Source organism: Malaya genurostris, chromosome 3 (genome assembly GCF_030247185.1).
Source record: "Malaya genurostris strain Urasoe2022 chromosome 3, Malgen_1.1, whole genome shotgun sequence".
In the NCBI taxonomy this organism is placed as follows: Eukaryota; Metazoa; Arthropoda; class Insecta; order Diptera; family Culicidae; genus Malaya; species Malaya genurostris.
This window is the reverse complement of record NC_080572.1, coordinates 174,606,204-174,630,213: the sequence shown is the minus strand read 5'-3', so window position 1 is coordinate 174,630,213 and position 24,010 is coordinate 174,606,204. Positions and strand designations below refer to the sequence as shown.

Genomic DNA, 24,010 nt, shown 5'->3' with positions numbered 1-24,010 from the left:
TGAATAATACAACGATTTAGAAATGAGTGAACCAAATGAACAAAAGCTACCGCCGCCGATACGAAAGAATACAATTATTGTTGACTTCAAGAAGTGCAAAAATCGATCTTCGATACGAGAACTTGAAGTTTTTCTTAAAGAGCAAATGCGTCTTGATATTGAACATGTGCATTTTTGTAATGCAACAAGACAAATTATGTTGTTTACATCCAGAGTTTCGTGTTTTGAATAAACATTGTTTTTTAATGGGTAAAAACACCGTGCAAGCGAAACAATGGATTGAAAAATGTTATCCGGACTCTTGTCCATCAAAAGCAACGATTTGTCGGTGGTTCGCCGAGTTTAAACGTGGTCGTACCGACACAAATGACGCGGAACGCTCGGGTAGACCTGTGGAAGCCGTTACACCGGAAAATGTGAATGAAGTGACAAAAATTATAATGAAAGATCGTAAAGTGAAGCTCCGTGAGATTGCCGAGATGACACAGATATCATATGGAAGTGTATTTACTATCCTTCATGAAAAATTGAGCATGAAAAAGGTGTTTTCCAAGTGGGTGCCGCGATTGCTTTCGATGGAACAAAAACAGCAACGAGTCGATGATTCAGAAAGCAGTTTATCGCTATTTACTCGCAACAAAAAAGATTTCTTGCGTCGTTACGGATACGCATGGCGTGATTTTCATTGACTACCTCGAAAAAGGTAAATCGATCAACAGTGATTATTATATTGACTTACTGGTGCGTTTGAAGGAGGAAATCGCAAAAAAACGACCGCACATGCAGAGAAAAAAATCCTGTTTTCATCAAGACAATGCACCCTGCCACAAGTCGATGAAAACAATGGCGAAATTGAACGAATTGGGCTTTGATCTGCTTCTCCACCCCCATACTCGCCAGATTTAGCCCCCAGTGACTACTGGCTCTTTGCAGATCTTTAAAAAATGCTCCAGGAAAAAGATTTGGCTCAAATGAGAAGGTCGTCGCTGAAACTGAAGCTTATTTTGAAGCGAAAGATAATTTTTTTTGTAAACATGGTATTGAAAAATTGAAAAAACGTTGGAAACATTGTATCACCCTAAAAGGTGATTATGTTGATGAATAAAAAAAAGTTTTGCAAAAAAATGTTGTTTCCATTGTTAGTCTCGGGACTTATTGATCCATGTGTTACATGCGTCCCCGATCATTATATTCACCAAACTATGTCCCAGTACGGAGAGATTCATTCTATCGAAAAGGAAGCGTGTAAGAACTTTTTCCCCGGTATTCTAAATGGTGTACATTTGTTACGCATACGCTTGAAGAAGGCTATACCTTCTTATGTGATTCTCGACCAGAATACAAGGATTCCATGCAAATCACTTGTTACCTATGACAATCAGATGGCTATATGTCAATATTGCCAAAAAGCTGTTCATTACTGTAAGCCATGTGATAAACTGGACAAGAAAACATCCACGCCAAAGGACAATGGTGTTACCTCCACACCAACCCCAGTACATCTGGTGACAGCCATCAACAACAATGAAATTCTTTTCGAGACTAAGAATACTCTTCATCTATAGGTTCGACACTAACATCCGCCCGATTATCCCAATCCCCTGTCTGTCTACCATCTTTATCGATACTAACAAGATCTTTTTGCTGTTACTAACTTTTCGCTCCCCTTTCCCCAGTCTCTTCACCATCTTGATGTCAACTAACTAAATATTTGTCGATATTAGTTATTTAACAATCAGTTTTCCTCAACAATTACTTCTCTATTTTTTTTTCTTCATACTATTCGGCAACATCACCATCATCGCATACGTAAAGCTGCTCCAGTCGATGACTGACATGCGGGCCACCCGCCGGGTCTTCGCAGCCTGGGGGTGTTTTCCGCGGTCCCACAGAAGGATGCGACAATTTTAAAAACATTTTCACGTCACCTGGCTGATCCCAAGAACGGAGGACCACTCCTGTCAATAACTAGCACGCGGGCCACCGGCCGGGTCTTTGACTCGGGGGTGTCTTCCATGGACCCATACGGACAAGCATACGGCCACTACCATTGAGTAGCAACGTCACCAGTAAAACATTAGAGGCCAGCACCTACACAATCCTTATTATTAGAAAATGCCTTTGGAATCATAGAGCTAACGCATTGTGCCTTAATAAATATATCTTATGAAAAAAAAAACAACAATGAAACATCCTCAGCGAAACCAGTTGTATCCTATGTAGAACAAGGTACACCAGCTACAGCGAACAACGCACCCAACACCTGGACAAATAAAACCAATAACGATGATTCCACCAACAATAGTGACACCGAACCAATGGGCGGGAGCGATAATAGCGAACCACTGCTCTCTCTTTGTTCGTTGAAAAACAATGAAAACGCCTCTCGTTTAAGGAAGAAGATGATAACGAGATCCAGCAATTTAAAAAAATGTTTTTTTCTCATTGTAAAACGGCCACGGTAAGCCGAAGAGCAAATGAGTCGAAATAAAATGCATTTATAAATAAAAAATAATAATGTTTTTAGTGACGCAACCGACAAAACACTTTTTTTTGTCTCCGCTAAATTTTCTCAGAGTAGTTAAACCGATTTCAACAATCATAGACTTGTTTGGAAGGTACTATTGAATCATTGATCAACTTCGAAGATCAAATTGCAGATATTTTCGTGCCGAAGATATAATAGTATTAGTGTCTTGACAGACTAACCGCTTTTTATAATCTGCACATTTTTTCCATAGTACTAGCCATGCAATGATTCTGTACACTAAGAATCGGCTGTTGAAACAGAAAGGCCAAATTCCACAAAAGGAATGTAATGCCAGGACTTTGCTTTACATTTTTTCCAGAAAGTAACCAATGATCAAGTTCCAATGTGTTATTACTGATACTTTTGGTTTCGATAATGTTGTTGGATATGCGCTTTAACCCGCTTTTGTGAACTAACCGGAACAATTGGAATGCATTTGTGACAAAAATTTGCCCAAATCCGTGTCAGAAATAATCGTATATTGGTTTTAATAAGACTGTTTGAACGAAAAGTGGAAGAAATTATCATACCACTAGGTGGATTAAGAAGAGGTTTTTTTTCTAGAGGAATGCGAAAATGCGGAAGAAATAAATTACTTCCCTACAATGACGGTAGCATGGTATTTATAGAGCTAATTTTGAAACCTGACGTATATGAAAAAAATACTAAACTAGTGTCATTATATATTGCAGCTCAAATGAATAATCTGCGTAACTGCATCCGCTAAAGATCTATCATTCCGTGAAATTTGTTTACAATGTTGGCTAAAAGGATTAAAAAAACCAAATGACTCATAACATAAGATTAAAAAACGACTCTCGACTCCAAGTCACATTCGCGCAAATTTTTTTCTCTCTGCTGAAATAGTTCTGTGATTATATGGTTGACATGAGCTAATTCGGTTGAAATTTACCAAATTTGTTTCGCTTGTAGGCTTGAGAACCTATAGCTCTGAGAGGTATTTGAATATCTGTTCGAATAATAAAAAGTATTTTTATTTTGATTGTATCGATAAATTGTTAGCATATATCCATGGCGATCTATGGATTCGATTTTAGTTGGACATCATGACCGAATGTATTTCTGCATTTTAAATTTGTTCGGGTCGTTCTCATCTAAGTCACTTGAGGAGCTAATCTGAGTATGTGCTTTTGCTGAATTTATATCTCTTCAATCGAAAGTGATATTATGGAACGAAAACTTATCCCAAGTTCATAGCCTATTGCACAGTATTGTCGAATGATTTGTAGCTAGCTCTGTTCTCATAGTCTTAGACAATATAAAAAAATACATGAGTATTGTGACGTTCCCATCAACAAAAGTCCCATTCGGTCGTTATATGAGTAAGCTCACAATTAAGTTATCCCACGCTTCCATCTTATCTACACTCACAAATACATTCTGTCGACATTGTCATTTCAACCTTCGGTCGTTTTTAATTACATTCCCCTACTAGTCTGGCCATATGACTGGCAGTTTGCACGGTACCGTTTTGAATTGAGCCTATAAGGTGATATACCTTTTTCGATGTCAGTAATCAAGTTAGTATCTCAACGTGCTCTCAAAATATTTAAATGCATTCCGTTTAATGTACTTGGCAATTAAAAGCTCTCCAAATCACTAGAAATGAATTAATCTTACCATAATTCCTACTCCAACGTTTATATAGTAAAGCATTATATGTCCTAGTACCAGTAAATATAAAATACCACCGGTCGTTCTCAAGAACCAGGAATCTTATTGTGACACAATTCGGTTTTGCTTTTTTTTTTACTTCTGATGTATAATGTTTATTTGTCGGCACATAAATTGGGAAGGTCACAACGCAACCACCGCGATGTAGAAGGAATCAATTAAAATAAACATAAACTTTAATTAACTTGAAGAGATGAATAAACTACAACGTGGGTGCTTCAACTGCTTAAATTTTGTATAGACCAAACGGATTTCGGTTTAATCTAGCGAATCTTCACCTTTAATCATCATTATTCATGATTTCTATTTTACCTAATCATGAACTTTCTGATTTCAGCTCATGAACAACGACACGGCCAAGCAGCATTTGGTTTTTATTCACCAACTGGCAGTGTGCGACATTTTTTTTCAATCTTTTGGCCTTCATGAAACTACCTACAGCTACGAATAATGACACCATATGAAAAAACCTTGCTGTTTTCTTCTTCCACACAATGAGCGAGTGGCAATGAACGTGCCGCGTGTGTGAAACGGTTTTTTTCGGCATAAATTTTATGCAACCAAAATCTACGGCACGATCACATAAGTTTCACTCGGATCAGCATTGAGTCATGCATGGCAGTGCATTTTGGCTGTACGATGGGAAATGGCATGTGCAGAACAGTTATCATTTACCGTTGCTTTGGGTGGTACTGTATGGTTCATTGAGTGAAATCACAAATTGACGATTTGAAGTATTGTGCATCCTGCGAAAATGGCTGATTTCTCCTACTGCTTAAACATTTATATTAGGTACTCTAATCGAAATTAGAATAAACATTTATACTTGCTTGGGTGATGATAAAGTATGGTTGTGGTATACTGCAGAGATAACTCTTCACTTCACCGTAAAAATCCTTCTAGAAAACACTTATCAGCTGTTATAATTATCGTGCAGTAAATTGCAGTCTAGTGACCAATCGCTTGTTCGAATTATCAGGGATCCTGGAAACCTAACAAGCGACTCGATGTGGAATTCCACTGCAGAGTTTATTTCTGAGCCTTTTGATACTATCCACGGCTACGATGCGGAATTCATAGAATCAGTTTTTATATAATTCCGCGGAAATATCGATCGTTTTTCAAATCACCTCCATGACGTACTGTGGGTCTTCTTGTGCAACAGGAGATTTTGGAATGGTCATACGATATCGTTCGGTGCCGTTCCTGTCAAATGCATGGTGTATTTCCAGTTTCTTCCGATGGATGGCATTGCATGCTTCATGTTGCAGTCAGTAAAACATTGTCGTTTCGTTTGGTTGTATTGATTGTCGAAACTGCTTCGACGATTTTCTAAAAAAACTACAAGGATCAGTCCCATGGGGTTGTTCGAGCCATTGATGTGGAACAAGGCAACCAAAATTTCTAATGATCGATATTTTCAATTAATCGTCACACTTTTGAATCCGCAAATGCACGAGAGTCTGCTTAGATTGATCTTTATTAGGAACCAACACCAAACACGCGAACCCAGAATATAGACTCTATTTGTCGTGATTTGTATTTGTTTTATAGCAGACGAAATTACATCAATAGCCCAAATGTATGCAATTATATGTTTGTTCACGCTTGCGATACGCCAAACTTGTGTTCAACTTTTGTATGCAGGCAGTTATTTTTATAGCGTTAAGTTTCTCTACCATTCTGCGATTTCGGTTGAAGCGATGAACTTTTTCTCATTATCAATCGAGTTCATCTTATATAAATTAGAAATTAATCTTACGCACTCCAAATTTCCCCTGGGATAGTTGTCAATTTCTCAGGCGAAACGAGATAACATGGAGTTTCATCCGAGCTTGCATGACACAAGATCAGAGCATACCAATTAAAGCTTTAAATCGTTTTATGGCACTAGCATGCTACGCGTAGGACTGAAACGTTAGCTATAATTTTGCTTATATTTATAGCTTTGTGTGCTCCAACAGTTTCGCGTTTGCATCGATTGACCAATCAGAGCGATGCTTTCCCTTTGATATATCGCTTACTCCTTCAAAACCGTTGTCTATAGCAGGGAAATCCGATATGCCGGAGATTTTTGGCAGACAAAATAGGACACTGCTCTTTACTAATCAAAATTTCCATCATTTATAATTGAAAATACGTTGCTTGATACATTCAAATCGAATCGTAGAAATATTTCCAATCAAATGGTGACATAATATTAATAATTGATACAAAATTGACTGAGCTGTAGTTGTTCAAAACCTGACCACATTTCTACGTGTATTTTTCTTGAGTTTATAATTTGCATCCCTATATAGAAAACAAAAATGTGTTCCACATTAAAAACTACCAGTCGCTTGTGCAAGTTTATTGTGATCGTGCTCTAGCACTTCGAATATGTGAAAACCGCTTTCGAAAATTCAGAAATGGGTGCCGCCGAGAGACAAATGGAGAAGCGAAAAGTAATGTGTGAAATTTATTGTCACTGGCGACGAAATACAGAATAGGAATCAAAAAGATCACAAATATTTATGTAGTGCAAGGTATCCACAAAAATGGCACTTTTTCAGAACGCGGGAAAGGTAGAGAAAAGTACGACGGGATTCCAAGATTGGCAAGCCACATTTTTTTTCACTCACTTTTCTCGGAAATAGCTGAACCTTAGAACTTCGATTCAAATGATAAGTCTTGTAACCCCATACAATGTTCCTGAATTGTATTCGAATCCGACTTCTGGTTCCGGAATTACAGGGTGATATGTGCAAATAAATGCAAATAAGTGCACTAACTTTTCTCAGAGACAGCAGAACCGATTCTCACAAACTCGAATTCAAATGAAAGGTATAATTGTGTCATAAAAAGTTCCTTAATTTTATTTCGATCCGACTACCGGTTCTGAAATTACAGGGTGATGAACGAAAAAATTTTTATTTCAAATTACTTCCTCACTTTTCTCAAAGATGGCGTGACCGATTTCAACAAACTTAGGTTCAAATGAGAGACCTCATGGCCCCATACAAAACTTCTAAATTTTATCCGGATTCGGGACGTAAAATAATTTCTAAACTTGCCAACGTCATTGTCAGTAGACAGCCAAACAAATTAATTTCGGCCTTCCCGGTTCCCGATATTCGATTAACGACCGAAGATTGAAGCCATAGACTCAAAAATGGAGTCCCAGTCCCTTTTCTCGAACCGACTTTGATTATACCGGCTCCCGGATTCCGAATAGTGGGACTCACTTCATTTTCTCGGATATGGCCTAACCATGGATGGATACATATGGGGCGAAAGTGTTAATGAATAAAACAAATATCAGTGGTCCTAAGTGACTTCTCTGAGGAGAATGCAGTATCGATTCTAATGAACGCAGTGCGACCGGTTTGATATGATTGCGACATCAGTGGTCAACCAGAACTAGTTTTCCAGAAGCAAAGCTGTACATTAACAAAATCGATACACACGTGTGAAAAAGGTATGAGAAAATTACAAAAAATAATGCTCATTACTCGAGTTTCAAGCATTCAATCATTGTACATCATTCCGTAGAGAGGGTTCCCATCTTCGAGATTATATCGATTATTGTGTAGTTATAGAGTCGAGAAATGAGTATTACATTTTGTAATATTCACAAGAACCTATCGTTTGATATGCCCTGATCACATGTTGGTACCGAAGTATGAAATTTTCAACTGACACAAATCCACATATGATGCAATTTATAAATACGTTATGCGTCAAACGACTGGATTTTTCAAGAATAACTAAACTATGTGAAACATAACCAACTGTCAATGCAGGCCCGTAAATATACAACAAATGCATATATCATGTGTTAAAACAACTCGATTGCCCAAAAAAAAAAGTCTAGTTGCAAATGAAAACCTCTCTTCGTTTACTTTCTCATCCGATGATTACGGAATCATTATAAATATTTCTTCCAATTTCTTCTATTAATCGAAACCCTGTGGATTTGCCTTGAAAGTCATACGAAAAGTTTAGCGTCGTGGGACAATCGAACTGTGAAAATATATCATTCTTGACGCTGGAATATGTCATTCTCAAAAGAAGTAAAATAACACGATTTTTATCCAAGTTGGTTGATTTTATTATATAATGCTGTATTTACTATTCGCGATTTTAGTATTGTTCTCAAAAGTGTCACAAAACATCATATTAGTAACACATATTGTCCAAATTTTTATTTTAAGTATATTTGAAAAAATGATTTGTTTTAATTTTTTTAAATTCTACTCTCGTTCTAGGTAAGCTACATTATCAAACAGATGTTTTGTTGGATAGAAGTTCTTGGAAAAATGGTATTTACCTGTGCATCTTGCTTGTTCTATTTAAGTATTCGAGTTAAGTAGTAACTCAAATCAAATACCAAAATGGTTATGAATGCGGTAAATTTTATTTGAATAGAGAATAAAATCTTTTGTAAATATTTACTAACTTTATTACTTTTCCGGAACCAATACGAACAAAGTTTAGATTTTGTAGCTATCGGATCCTGAGTCGTCGATTCAAGTAGTGAAGTTCTGACGTATAATTTGCTCCCACAGCATTTTTGTTATACACACCAAAAAAAAAATGAATATTACAGGTGACTTAATTTCTCATACGATGTAATTCTTAAAGACCTAATTTGTCAAATGATGGAAAATTGCATTTGTAATGACTTAATGTTAGAATAGCTTGAATTTTACTGGTTTCGACTAGCAGGTGCGACTGTATGAATTTAAATGCACCTTTTACCAACCAAGAAGATGTATGCTTCTGTGGCTCAGTCGATTAACAGACGTACATGCGATCCAATGATTCTCGGTTTAAGTCGCGGCGGTTGCTATCAGTATTCTTTTTTTATTTCAACGAATTTCATGCATGGAGTTTTAGACACAATATTAAATGTTCTTCCACGTGGATTTGAGTGAACAGCGACGCTCCATTTATGTGCATCTTATACATCACAGGGATTTTTTAAGTGTGTACGTTTTCAGCATTCACGTGACACATATAATCCATGATTCATGTGTTTTCGTATTTTTTCATTTTCCATTTCATATTGTCGCAAATTTTGGGTGCAAGAGTCTTCTCTTTAACATGAGTATTACTCGATACTTTTCATCCCACTTCCGCTAACTAAAGATTGAGTCATTTAATATACGGAAGCAAATTAGCAGCTTTATCTCGGAATCATAGAATGAAATAGCAATGTTGAGTTTATTACAATCGAAGGGCATTTTTGCACTTTTGAGGAAAACTAATTAAAACAATATTTTATTTTTCATCACAATCAAAAGGAATTCTCAAACTTTTCTAAGAATCATTTTTTGGACACTCTGTTGGCTAACTTGAGCGGCAATTTCGTCTCACCTCTTCATCTCTGTCGCATCACGGAAACCTGGGTTATTTATCCGCAACTGCAAGAAACTTGCCAGATCATAAATTTTCTTCACTAGAATAATATTTTATCACCATTGAATTATACGATATATCACGTCACTATACACAGTGTAGTGGGATTCATAGTGGATGGTAAGGACACCTTGCTCAAAGGCTTCATAGAACTTTTGAAAATGCATCCTTCGAATTTTGTAAGAATCTCATTAACTGCCGGGCATGTCTTTCGACCGCTAGATTTTATTTCAGTATCGTATTTAGTTGTTCGAAAGATCGAAGTCCTTCTCACAGACGAATCTTTCTAACGTTGCATTGGCTGTCATTGATTTTTTAGCGATATCATAATTCGACAGTCCTGGGTTTGCCTTAATCGTCCTTATCCATTCAAATGCTGCAGTTTCCAATTCTTAGCTCTACTCCTCTGCCGCTCCACATCGTACACTGTACACGATCGATTTAGTCAATTTCATTAATTTTAGGCTCGCGGCTTCCATCAAGTATGACTTCTTCGAATCAAAATCTTAAACATTGAAAGAGCAAACATTTCAAAACAAACTGCCATTAAAACACTTCAAATCCGACAACAAGGAATGTTACAATAAAATATAAAATTTTGTGTCCTTTATTTCTTGTATTTCTTTTTGCTTCCCCGATCAGCTTTTCGTCGTATCTCCGTTGTCTGCACCGTTTCAGACACGGTATGCTTAATCGCATCGATTTTTCAGTATTTTTTTTAATTTCGTCTAATTTAGTAAAAATTAACATAGTGTTTTTGTTTTATTTTCGCTCCGACATCGGTGCATACGCGTTGATTAAGCTATAGCTAAAGAATCCTCAACATACAGATACGGTGAATCGTAGACCTACGGCAAATGACTCGTGCTGCTTATCATGCTTTGAAATGTTTACTTCACTTTCTATCTTCTCGTAGTCTTTGTAGTATAAGTGGAACAGAAACGAAGTAATTAGATCCATTACACGGGATTCTCATTAGCTCAAGAAATTTTCTTGAGAAGCTGTAATTTCTGTCTTCACATTTTTCATAAGCGAATAACAGATAGTTTAACAAATTGTGAACTCTTAGTTTTAATCGTGTTGGAATGAGACTTTGAAAAATTGTGGGTATGAAACGGTAATAATTGTAAAACATTTTGTTTTACATACTTCAATTGTAATCCAATAAAGAGTTTCAATTTTACCTCCCTGTGAGTCAAAATATGTTTTAAAGCATATAAGGTGAATAAATAATCATCCTTACGATGTGATATTTTAATACGTGAACATTAAAAGCGTCCAAAAATAACTTCTCGTCCAATAATTCCACTGCATGGAAAACCTATATCGGCAATATCGAGAAGAAAGTCCGAGAAATTGGCAATAGAAAAAGTTTATTCAAACGTTCCGTTTACGAAAAATATAAATTTAGGTTCATTTACTAATTATCTTCTAACTAATTTTGCCTATACAAAGAGCAATCCTTCCTACTCAAATAACTCACTAGTGTACATTCAGTCGTTATCACATGTCGGGAAATTCTTATCTTCTTGATTTCTCACTCATGAGACTCATTAACTCATTGAATTTTTGCTAAATTTTTAAGTTAACTATTGTGTTGCATTTAGTACAGTAACTTTCTAGTAAATATTTATTTTTCCTGCTTTCTGCATCCTGATATTGTATTAGTTCATTGAGGATGTGCGGAACATCCACCAACGATTGCGGTACGAACCGAATCGAAGAAAACCCACTGATCTTTCTCTTTTCATTCAAATGACCTCATAGAACATCTTCGTCATTGATCTACTTTTTGACACAAATTCTGGCAGATGCAATCATTTCCAGATTGATTCGGTTCACTCAGAAATTGTACGCGTTCCGTTACTGAAACCGAGAGGATCAATAATGTTGCATTTGAACTAATATTTTTTAGTTTTACGGTTTGTTTGCGACTCATCTGTGCATAGCAGCGTGTGTTGAATTACCACGACACTCAACAGTTGACCATAAACCGCTAAGCAGACGTAAAGTTGTATATATTTGAAACACATATATTGTACCGCAGTACAGTATCTTTACTAAGTCCGGAACGTAAAAAATTTGTCGAAATCGATTGAGTCATCTCTGAGAAAATAATGTGATTTGTCGGTTACGTCATTTATACGATTATATCCTAGACTCGAAACTGCGTAATCTGATTGACGTGATCTGTAACCATACTTCAGCATTAAGCTAAGTCCAGTTTTGTCCAAATCAGTATAGCCATCAGTGTGCGAAATGTGGTTTGTTGGTTACGTCACTTATACGATCATATCGCGTAAACCGGAGCTGATCGCCATTCTCAAAATTGTTTACTAGCCTGATAGAGGTTTTCAAAGGAGTTTAAAATGGTTTAAATCAGTTTAGCCATATTCCAGAAAATTGGATAACAAATGCGGTTCGTCGGTTACGTCACTTATACCATTATATCTCAGCAAGCTGAAGTGTCAGTCATTTGATCTTCAGGCTTTATCAATTACCTAAAGGAGAGCCCTGTCGTTTCTGAGAAGATTGAGCGGATAGAAAAAAGTGCAGTTTGCCGGTAACGTCACTAATATCTTTATATTTTTGCAATTGATTACTTCCCGATTTGAGTTCCAGAGTTGATTTAGAGCTGCTTCATTATGAATGGTATGAGACGCCTTCTAAAATACTCTTCCGTGTAAATCACACATATGAATGTTTCGGATTTGATAAAGAGATCCGCTCTTTCACCACATCCGCGAATCGCATGCCAGATCAGGAACTTCTTTGCAAATTCTAATAATTTCTTCTTTCGAACATACCCCGAACCATCGAACTTAGACTTGACGAAAGTTCCGTCATGCATCACGATGCAACACCATTTGTTGAGCAACTTTGTGGCAAAGTTTCTGGGCGCGGATTTTCGTAGTGATGTTTCACTTTTCATTTAAGCTTTGCATTTTGTGAACATCCAACCTAGCACGTCTGTGGTTTTATACAGAAACCGGACTTGGACATCTTGGACTTTTTACAGCATTTCGAATTGACATGTTTGTACGGCTCTTAAACTGGACGGCACCACTTTCCTGGTCATTGGACTACTTTTAAGACCACTATCTCCCTCCCTTCCTCCTTTTGGGCACTCGGATGTTTCTTGAAAGTTTGTACCATAATGGAACACAGTTCCATTCGCAATTTCAAACTTCATAGCGGTCCACCGGTGGGATTAAGATTGTAAGTGAACGCAAATTTTTCACGAATATTTTTTTTGTTTCGACGACTTGACTGGAACCAATGTATGATAACGCTGAAACTTGATCTAGGAAATTCACTAAAGTTAACGGAAGCTTTTTTGATTTATTGCAAACAATTGGTATTTTGATAGTAATCGCATCCAGCTTAGCATTAACTGGTGCAAGCAAAGCTGCGTGTCCAATATCTGTTTTCTGGAGAGAACATATTTTATTGTGATGTGAAAATGCAAGTTCAGGCATTGTTGGTTCATCAGATAACATATTTTGATTTGAAGGTTTATTCGATTCAGTCTGGATTCGTGCTTTTAAAGGAAAGTGATCGCCTCAATTCGAGATGTGGCTAAAAAGTTGCATGTGATCAAGACTTCCGTGCAGAGTACCAAAACTTGAGTGAGACTACGTACGTATACTGTTATCCCCAAAATCCCCAAATTATGACGAGAAACAGAATACAACAACAAAAAGCCGTGCCACAAAAATTTACGGCCAGAAGTTAACGAAACCACACTGCTGCGTTATGGATGACGAGACATATGTTGAGGAGGACTTAACCAGATTCCTGGAAACCTGTATGTGAATGCCAACGACAAGTGTGATGTTTCTGAGAACCTCCGGACAAAAACGATGGTATAGTTCGCCAAGAAGTTCTTAACTTGGCAAGCGATTTGTACTTTCGTTGCCGCAAGCATCGTCAGGTATATTTGAAAAAGTGTCTCCAAAAGTGAGTTCTCCTTCTTCGGATACTCACGACGGTCCCACGATATTCTGGCAAGATTTGGTATCATGTCACTACACGAAGGGCGTGCACCCAATAGGAAAATCGTGGGCCATTATGAAGGAACATCTTCTAAAACAACATGAAATAGTGAAACATGTAGAAGAACTGAAGAAAGCATGGGTTAATATGCAAAAAACTGTCGGCTCTGAGATCGTGCAGAACCTTATGGCTATGATTAAGACGGCGAAATAAATCAAATGAATGGTGCCAAAGTGGAATTCATTGTTTTTTTAAACCGTACATGCTTCAGAACAACGAAAAAAGTTATCTCGTAAAATTAAAGATATGCATGCGATTCAGAGATACTCCCTTTCGCCAAGCATTCAAGGTTTATGGGCTAAGAACCTCCAAAGAATGGCGATCACGTAAACGGCATTAGCTGGTTCGTTCGATTCCGCGAAACTAGTTAACAACTAATTAGCAATATGTTGTGATCTTATCGTTTAGCACTGACGTGTAGATTGGTGCTGCTTCTATTCTGCGTTTTTTGGGTTCATGATGAGCATTGTTACAGTAAAACCTTTATACTTATTTAGAATCTTATTTTGCTGACAGCTCGTAAAAACTTCAGTTGTGTTAAAATAATATATCTATCTCATTATGATTGATTGTTCTATCGTCATACATCTAAATTATAATCGAATGATCTTTCTGAATGCTGATAATTTAATAAGTAGTATGGACTAAACCACAGTCACAAGTAGCAGCCCGTCTTCAATACAATTTCGCAAGATCGGGGTCTTATGGGTCAGTTGTCATAAGTTCGAATTTCACCTTGGAAGGATTTTAATCACTATAGCTAATCATGCATGTAATCTATGAATCAGTTACGAAGTCTCGGAATCGGAATATAATGTCAAGACTATGCATTACTTTTTTCATGTGCACATGTTTGTCACATCCTCATTGGCCAGATTTCGGTACGTTGGCCATTCGAAAAACCTTACCATAAAACAACAACAGCTTGTTCTAATTTTTCTTACAAGGGTTTCTCTAGAAATATTCTGCTTGATCTAAAGCTGTAGTTTTTCAACTCTTTCTTGCTCTAAGCCCTTACTCTTTTTTGTAGATTCTCGTTTCTGATATTGAATAGTTTGCATACCTATAATCAATTTGCGTGTAGATATGATGGAATCTACTCATCATTATAATACTTTTAACATAGTTTATTTAGCATTTGCTTGCTTTTTGTTACTGAGAGATAGTGATATTTAGTCATTGTATTGTAGTTTAGGCTAGTACTCAGGAATGCCTGAATTTCCTGATATAGGAAAATTTTAAAATTATTCTTTGTATTGTTAATAACTATGACGCAAGTGACATTGATTTTTTTTCCATTCTTTTCATTTCCGATGCCAGCGGCCCATTTAAGCCGTTTTCGAACGCCCGGATTCAAAGAAGGTAATAACGGTTCAACGATAGCAAATGGTACTTTTCATATTTAACCTGACGTTAGGTGCTCTGTCACAGTTTTTGGGTTTTGAAAACAACGCAAATGCTATAGTAAATAAATCATATCTAAGCTCAACGAAAAATTTTCGTAAACATTCCTTGTCTGCAGTTAGTTTGGTTCTACTCAACCCATTTGGTGTTCACAAGTGCTTGTTTCCATGTTCCATTGTTATTATGCAAGGGTTTCCCCACATTTTGCTGTCGCGGCAGTCCCTGTTTGTTGCACGTTAATCACAACGGAACTGTCGCATGAATAGGTCGGCTGGCTTCGGTTCAGTAAAGACACACACAATGGCAGTGGTTTGGCTTCACTCCACATACGCGTCGCACCTTTTGTAATGTACATTGCAGATTTTGGCTGCACTTGTAGGGGATTAAAGGCACACGTTTTTGCCATATGCGATGAATTCAATCGATTTTGTGTGAAAAGTTGAAAGTATTCGGATTCCCTAGTTGTATAAAAATGTTGATGCGGAATGTGAAGAATAAACGCTCACATTCAGCTTCAATATATTGGTTTGACATTGAGCCTTAACAGCATGATTGAACAGGTTTCCCTCCGGTATGAGAACTCTCCCATCCAGACCTGCAGTATTACAGCGTCAATCAAGTTCAACATTTTGATAACTAACGCAGGTTGATGTGTTTTTATGTATACATAGACTCCTATATCACATCAACTAAAACATCTTACCATAGCAGCAGCGTTGAGAGCGAAACCAAAAATCTCATACACGTTTCTTGCTCTTCCATTACCGGTACGTTTCTGAAAGTCATTCACACTTTGATAACTCTTACCGCCGTAGTTCTCGTTCCATTCGAGCATTACGATCAACCGGTTGTGGCTATCTATACTTATAGAAAATTGATTACGATTGAGGCTGAGCAACTAGAAGAAATGAAACACTCCTCGATTCATTTCCGGCATTGCCCTTCGAAATCATTTGACGCTCCGGATCATACTATCATGAAATGATTAAAGTTATTTTTAGAAGCATAACCCTATTCCAGAAGAGTACAGATGAGACCCTTTGTACTTATCATCGATCGGATCCGGAATAAAGTGCAAAAAACTACAGAAGAGCAGTGGTTGCCAAACTTAGATCTGTGCGCCACCGTCGCCGATAATGTTTTTATGCTGACGATTTTAAGAAAAAAATGGTCAGCGCTAACTACCTTATTTTGATCGTGCCACCGGATTTATAAGATCGCGCCGATGCAAAATATTATTATTATAATCAGTATTGATAATAATGTTTTGATTTTTATTACAAATTCCCTCGTGTTATAAAGTCTCAAACGCTTAGGCTGTGCTCTCATCAAATCAAACGGTTCATCCCCAGTTGAACTGTTAAAAAGGAAATCAAATCAAAATCTGTAACATTAACAATTAACCAAAATATCGAAGATGAAAAGTTAGATATAATCACATCACTTAACATGTAAAATCATACAGCTATGTAATAACACAGAAACAATAATTATTTAATGTTAAAAAAACACACAAAAAATCTCTTGCTCCAATTTGCTTTTCGGACGTCGTGGCGAGTCTTCAACCAGCAGCACCAAAAACTGACCTACTGCGTGATTCTTGAACTGAATTCTAAAACTGAATTTAGAAACTGAATTCAGAAACTGGATTCTGATCCACCTGAATTCTGAACTTAATTTAAGGGTAGAATTTAGTTTCATAACTCAGTTTCAGAAATTAGTTCCAGAATACAGGTTCAAATGTTGAAACTGGGGCTCTGGAACTGAATCCTTATTCTAGACTCTGAAACTAAACTCGTAACTGGTTTCTTGACTAGATTTTGGAACTGAATGCCTTAATTTAAGTAACCAGGATTCTGATGCAGGAATTCAACTTCAGAATTCTCCAACAAGATTCATGATATGAATTCTAGCTCTGAATTCTAGATCAAAACTTATGAACAAGAATTTAATACCTGAATTCAGTTTCAAAATTGACTTGCTGAATTTAGTTTCAGACTTTCATTCTCAAATTCAGAGCCATTAGTACAAGTAAGGGTAAGATGAAAATAGGTGCATTTGCTTCGAGTTTTCGCATCGTTATAACTGCAGTATTGGTCAATTTTTGAACTATTTTTTCTACGGTATTGTTTCTTAGAGACGAAGCCAAGATGTATCCGATTTGATCACAATAGGTTGTTAGAAAATCACGTAATCGGCAAAATAACTTTGCGATTTTGCTAATGTTACGACTATGCCAATAGCCCTTTACTTCCTTTCTAAAATGGTTCCTTTCTAGAAGGATTTTTGAAGTAAATACTAGGCTAAAATAGTCTTGAAATACACTCCTAATTTGAATAAGTCTTAACTCTAGAACGCTCTCGTGACTTTTTCTACACGTGAATTTCTACCTCAGAAATGAAATCTGATTGTAATTACTAAATTTCGAAGTATTCACAAATAAACGCTATAACTTCATTTCAAAACCTATCACAAAGAAGCCTTTATAATAACCCAAGTAGCAATTAGAACTTATTAAAATTGACATGTTTCACAATTGCTACAGTACGGTTACTTGGATAGGTTACACAAGTGATTCCATGTGTTTTTGTTACAAATGTGAAATTCATTCATATTACTGCTTGTGAAACCAACTCTTAAACCTGTAAGGATTATGTTCCAGATCGGTATTATTAACTGACTGTACAATATGTTCATTTAAACAGTTTCATATCCAGTTTTCTCTCAACAAATATTACTGCTGTGAAACATATCAAACAAGGAACTTGTTGTACATCATACAAGCAAAGTGCGCTTTTCCAATCACATAATCGTTGCGGAAAGAGTTGAGAAATGCAATACAATGTTTGCTACTTTTTTATGTAATATTTTTTTTATAAAATAAGTCCATAAACACGTCAAAATTCCCTTTTTACCTCAATTTTACTATAACTCCAGCATTCCACAAGTGATTTTGAAAAGGTTGGTGGTTCAATGCATAGAGCACAAGTCTCACAAATCAGTTGTCGTATGTTCGAGCCCCGACCTGGAAGAATTCGTAGTGTCAGTAGAATCGTAGCACCAGCCATGCAATGGTTATCTACACTCTGAATCGGCCGCGAAGTCTGTTGAAACAGAAGGTCAAATTCCACTACAGGAATGTAATACAGGCTTTGCTAAATGTTTTCCTAAACACTTGAAAATAGTATTTTTTTCGATATGGTTGTGAGCAACAACTGTAAGTATTTATTAACGCCATATGTAGCTTGGGCTATTGCAGATTACATATGCGAAAGATAGGAAGGTGGGATGTAGAGGATGCAAAATCATGTGTTGCAAGCTATTAAACATTGGTGTTATACGGTATAAAAATTATAATCTATTCCAGTATAACGAATGTTTGCTGTCTTTTTTATTCATAAAGCCGAAAATATCGACATAACTTCACTCGTATATGCCACTACTCTATAATATTTTTAATCAAATGGTTACGTATATTTTCAAGAATAACATTGCTATTGATCAGCAATGTTGAAGTTAATAATATACTTTACATTTTTTCTCGTTTACTGTGTTTAAATATTTTGCTCTCAAAAATGTTATAATCAAAATTCCGTATTTTTTCGATTTCAACAAAACACTACGTAGGCGGTCTCGTGGGGTACATTTCTACCCCAGGCCAACTTTTAAAGGTCCCTGCTGTTAATTCGAATTCCTTCAAGTTTGCCAAAATTGAAGAGTTTTTGTCTTGAAGTGGATACGTATAGCATTAGTGGCGAAGATGGGTGGTACTGTTAGTCCAGAAGATAGACGTTTGGATAGGTTGTGGATTTCTAAACGTAGTTTCTAGGCTTATTAAAATGTTAAATCTTCTGTCAAGCGTATTGAACGTGTTGTGGCTCAGCGTATTGTTGTTAATGCTAGGGGGGTAATTAAAAAAAGTAGCATACAACAATCATATAATCGATACAAGGAGGCTGTAGAACCGAAGAAACAGAAAAGGAAGCAACAAAATGACAAAATATTAAAAAATAACAGTTGGAGTGCAAAACAGCATTACTTTTGTTAAACACCAAATTTTCGAAATATATGTTCCTAATCTAGATCATATTCATAATATTTCCACTCTGCAGATCTCTTATCTTAAACTGGTTTTAATCCAACTAGAGAAGTAATGATACCATTTTCATATCACAAATCTACCGTTCTAAGAAAAATAGTTCCATATTCTATGGGATTTTCTATACATATGGGATAATTATACGGCATTCATTTTCTTATATATAATACTGTGTTTTTTTTTTAAATAATTTTCTCTGTAAAACCTACCAAATGACACAGTTCTCAGATAGGTTAGGCCATCTCTGAGAAAACGAAGTAAGTTCCAATATTGAAGATACTTCCGGAACCGATATAATCGAAGTCGGTTCGTGTGGCCATCAATTAACATGAGTTACAAACTCTATTGGTTTTTATTAAAATTCAGAAAATTTTCGTACTTTAAACAACAATGTGAAATTTTATCGCATCAGAACAAAATCCAGTACTTTTTTATGGGACCACAATACCTTTCATTTGAACCTAAGTTTGTGAAAAGAGAGAAAAGTTAATGAGTCCCATTTTGGAATATTTTACTATTTCCGGTACTTCCGGAATTGGAAAACGAAAGCCAGGTTTGTTTGACCGTCTACTGACAACGACTATTGATTGGAGTAGTTCGGAGACCAGTTTAGAATTTTCTTTACGTTTTTTGTTCCGCCGCATTAAATGACGGTATGAAAGTTGTAACACTCTTTACCCGCTTCACAACTGGAAGTCGGATATTGATGAAATTCGTATGGGAACACAAGAAAATCGGTTCAGGCATCTCTGAGAAATTCGAGTTCTCAAGAAAGTTACATACATATTTACACACATACAGACATTTTCTGATCTTGACAAACTGATTCGAATGGTATTGGTTTTCAAGTAATTGCTAAATCTTTCTATATGAGAAAGGCAAAAAACGGCAGTGCATGCACACTTGGTATAATGAATATTTTCTATTTATGAATCAAGATATCCAAAAATAGTACAATTCTCATCTCTCGATGTTCTTTTGGACATGAGATTTCTGATTACAGCTAATGAATAAGAGGAATATTAAAAAAAACTGAACATAGGAGATTTGGTCCTCTTCTTAAACCTAAGTGTTTTAATCTCACGCAGAAATCCGAGAAATTGAAATCGCAAACGATTTGCTAGCTCGCGTTTGTCGCTAAATCAACAGAATCAACTTATACTGCAGGGACTGGGGTCCACTAGGAGATTGATGGTACTTATTATCTTTCTCCTAACAGTGCCAGCCTAGATACCGTGTGGAATCCGGCAGAAAAAGATTTTAACCAGGAATAGATCCAATGGGTTCCTTCTTCCATGTCGAAAAAGGTGACAATTTCAGGACATTTTTCCCTTTAGTTATCAGATTTTTTCATCGTTTCACATCTGATTACTCTATTTTACTAAATTATCTCTTCAATAAACTTCATTCAACTTATCAATTTCCGGCTAGCTTCTGGGAAAAGTTTTATTTGATATTTTTTCTTCTTCATATTATTGCTTCTCTTTCACGATTATAAATTGAGTGATAAAAACCAACTATTGCGAAGATCCGTTAATATTACAATTTTAAAAACAGAGATAACACAGATACTTGTTTGTTTGATAAATTAATAACTTTGTATCGGTAGTCAGCTGCCCAGATCAACAAATATAACAAATTAACAATTTTTCGCAGTGAATAATAAACTGGAAATAATAAACAATCAAGATGCGCGTGAAATCTGAATTACTGAATTACACTACAATGAATCAACTATTTTGTCTAAATCCTATTCACTCGTTAATTTTGAACAAATGTACTTCTCCCGTGACTCTTGTGAAGCGCGCAGTAGTATATACGGCCTCTAGTTACAACTAACTGTTGAACTAACAATCCCTTCCCATTCTTTAGACGATCTACATTCGGGCCTGGGCGGCACCGGTACTGATCAATGAGTTGTGGAGTTACCAGAAGATGTACATTGAAGGATCGTCACAGTCACAGGTCGGGTCATCTGGAAATTCCCTGTGCAATTTCAGTTAATCCCGATCAGTAACGGAGTAGCAAATAGGGATGGTCGCTCAAGCTCAAGCTAAAATCAACAGAATCAACTAATACTAATAGCTTAGAACGAATCCTTGACCTTATACCTACCCAAATCTTAATCTCCGCTGCAACTATGGAATTATGAGTCGTCGTCCTTCCGGAAAGTAGGTAAAACAGAAATATTTTCTTATCCTTACCTGTGAACGACGCCCGGCCGGCAATAGGGGCCAATATGCTGTTTTGAGATGTTCAGTTTGAGTTGGAAATGGTATCAATTCCCAACACTATTTCCTAAATAATTCTTATTTGTCAATCAACAGAAAACATGATGATATCAGTGTGTAATCCGCCAAACCCTCGTCATAACGCAACGCCACGCAACGTAAAAATAAACAAATTACAACGATCTAAAGAGAGTGCACATAGAAAAACCGGTCTCTGTAACTGTGCAAAATGAATAATTGATCATACTGAAGACGTATGCAAAATTTCATTAGTTTCGGTGTATTCTAAATATGGCCCTCTAGAAACATATACTTTAAAAAGTTGCATATTTTTTTAAGAAATAGAAAACTAACCGTAAAATGTAATAAAAAAAGCATCTTAAGTTGTAGTAAGTGCCTTTTCTAAAAATGAACAATTTACAGGCACTTACAAAACTTTAAGCTCTTGATGAAAATATTTATATTATCACCAATCATATGATTGTATAGATTAGAAGCAATAAATTTACTCATAATACAGTCGTACATTTCATTTAGAATAACTGCTATGACATGTGTTAGATACACGTTCGACTCAAGCATTAACGTCAATTGTTGGTTTTAATAAGACGTTTGAAATAAAAATTCTAAAAAAATCCGGCGAACAACCTCTATCCCTGGTAAAAAGGATTACAATAATAATAATAACTTTGAACAAAAAAATCGTAGTTCTTCTGATGTATTGATACCAACTTCTAAAATTGCTCGATTGCTTCCGATGGGAACAATCACCTAAATAAACGTTAAACGAAAGCACTTCTGTGTCCTGGTATTAGTAGTAACTTCAAGCTCACATTAAGCATTGAAAACCCCAGTTTCAATAGCATTTTAGACCTGGCTTGACAGTTTAGGTCCACAGTAAACTCGTATGTGCGGCCTGGAAGGATTTTTAGTGTCAATAGGATCGTAGCACTAACCATGCAGTTATCCTTTACACTTACGGCTGCGAAGTCTGTCGATACCGAAGGTGAAGTTCCGCATTGGAATGTAGTATCCTGAATTTGCGTTTGAAATCAAGATTCAATCATTCATTCAGAAAGTGACAGTATTATTATCTTTTTATGAAGTTCGTGTATTGTTTTTGAGATTTACCATAAATCTGTATTCTGTCTTAAACATATATATGTGCACAAAAATCTATATTAATGAAACGAAAGGTTTTAACTGTCGCAGAGAATTTTTTGTATCAACCGTCTTGTCTTAGTACATAGAGAAGTTTTTTTTTTCAAATAAAATAGCGCAAGCGATTAACGTAGATAATCAATCATTCAGCACGGAAGTGACACATTTCGCAGCAGTTTTTTTTTCTCATTGAATATCTTAACTGTGGTATTGTGTTTCCGCAGCAACGACTTACTGGTAGCTTCTTCGAAATGCGACTGGTACATTGTTCAACATCAAACCTCCGCCTAAGCGTGTGAGTTCAAGCGAAACGATAAAAATGTGCATCCATCCGTTGGGTTGTATTAAGTATCTACTTAAAAAAGGAGTGACCACGTCAGATCTGGATATCTTCCCATATTAGGACTGCAAAGCATACACATAAATAGTAGCTTGCAAAGAGTACAGATAAACTTGTTTTCCTCTGACTCGCCCGTTTCGTTTGGTTGCGTTTCAGACATACCTTTCTCCATCCGAATAATGTAACTTTGACAAATGGGCATACATACAACGAGCCTGCTTTAGGGAAACATTTTACGATGAGAATAATATGCCAGTAGTCAGCAACTTTGATACCATAAGAAAATTATGCAGCCGCATATTTCCTAATGTTCTACATCTGAAGTGAATGTGACATTTAAGTTCAAAAGATGTTAGACCTACCGCACCTTAATTTGTCTTGATTTTGACGATATGTCCAATGATAACCTCTTTCCATACATATGCTGTTAGCTTTACATTTAGTGCGTAGAAGAATAGAATTAAACTTTGTATCAGCTGACCAGTAGTTGAGTATCGCCACTCTTGTCCTCCTATTGTGTACTGAAAAGGTACTCAAATAGTCTAATCTAAACCAGAATCATGTCACACTCACACACAAATACACACACAATATTTTAGTATACATAACGATCGGACATTTCCTCACTACACTGTACTACGCATAATCGCATAATAAATGTTCTTCGGGAGAAAACATCGTCCCAACGGCGATAATCCGCAGGACGCTACTATTCAAAGTAATATCCCCTTCCAGATAATCTAAAGAGTCGACAGCTGCCTACCGAAGAACATGTGCCGAAGGAAGTCTCCCTCGTGCAATTCGTCCATTGATGCTCAAGCTATTTTGCCTGGTGCCAGTTGTTCTTACTATGATTCTATGGTTGATGCGTTCGACGCACTGATGATGTGCACCTATAGGCAATATACATACGGGGTAAATAAACAGAAAATGTAAACACAAACAAGCAAACAGCTACTAATAGAAAGAATGGTGGTATGGGCATCCATGTGTGTGCCATACTATGAGTCTAAATGCAACAGAATGGATGTGATTTCCGCTTAAACGCAGTTTTTATATAGATCTATTGCCACTGATTAGGGTTTCAATTAAAC

At 36.4% G+C, this 24,010-nt stretch overlaps 1 protein-coding gene across 3 annotated transcripts in view; it reads left to right on the top strand.

The window, feature by feature from the left end:
* Positions 1-24,010, top strand: part of LOC131439096 (tyrosine-protein kinase Abl) — a 97,757-nt gene that overhangs the window by 18,088 nt on the left and 55,659 nt on the right. For 2 of the 3 annotated variants that reach the window (XM_058609709.1, XM_058609711.1), the window contains exon 2: positions 15,002-15,043. The exons of the other annotated variant lie outside the window; for it this stretch is intronic. In XM_058609709.1, the coding sequence (XP_058465692.1) occupies positions 15,002-15,043 (42 nt within the window). The remainder of the gene's footprint in view (positions 1-15,001; positions 15,044-24,010) is intronic. 3 annotated transcript variants of the gene reach the window in all.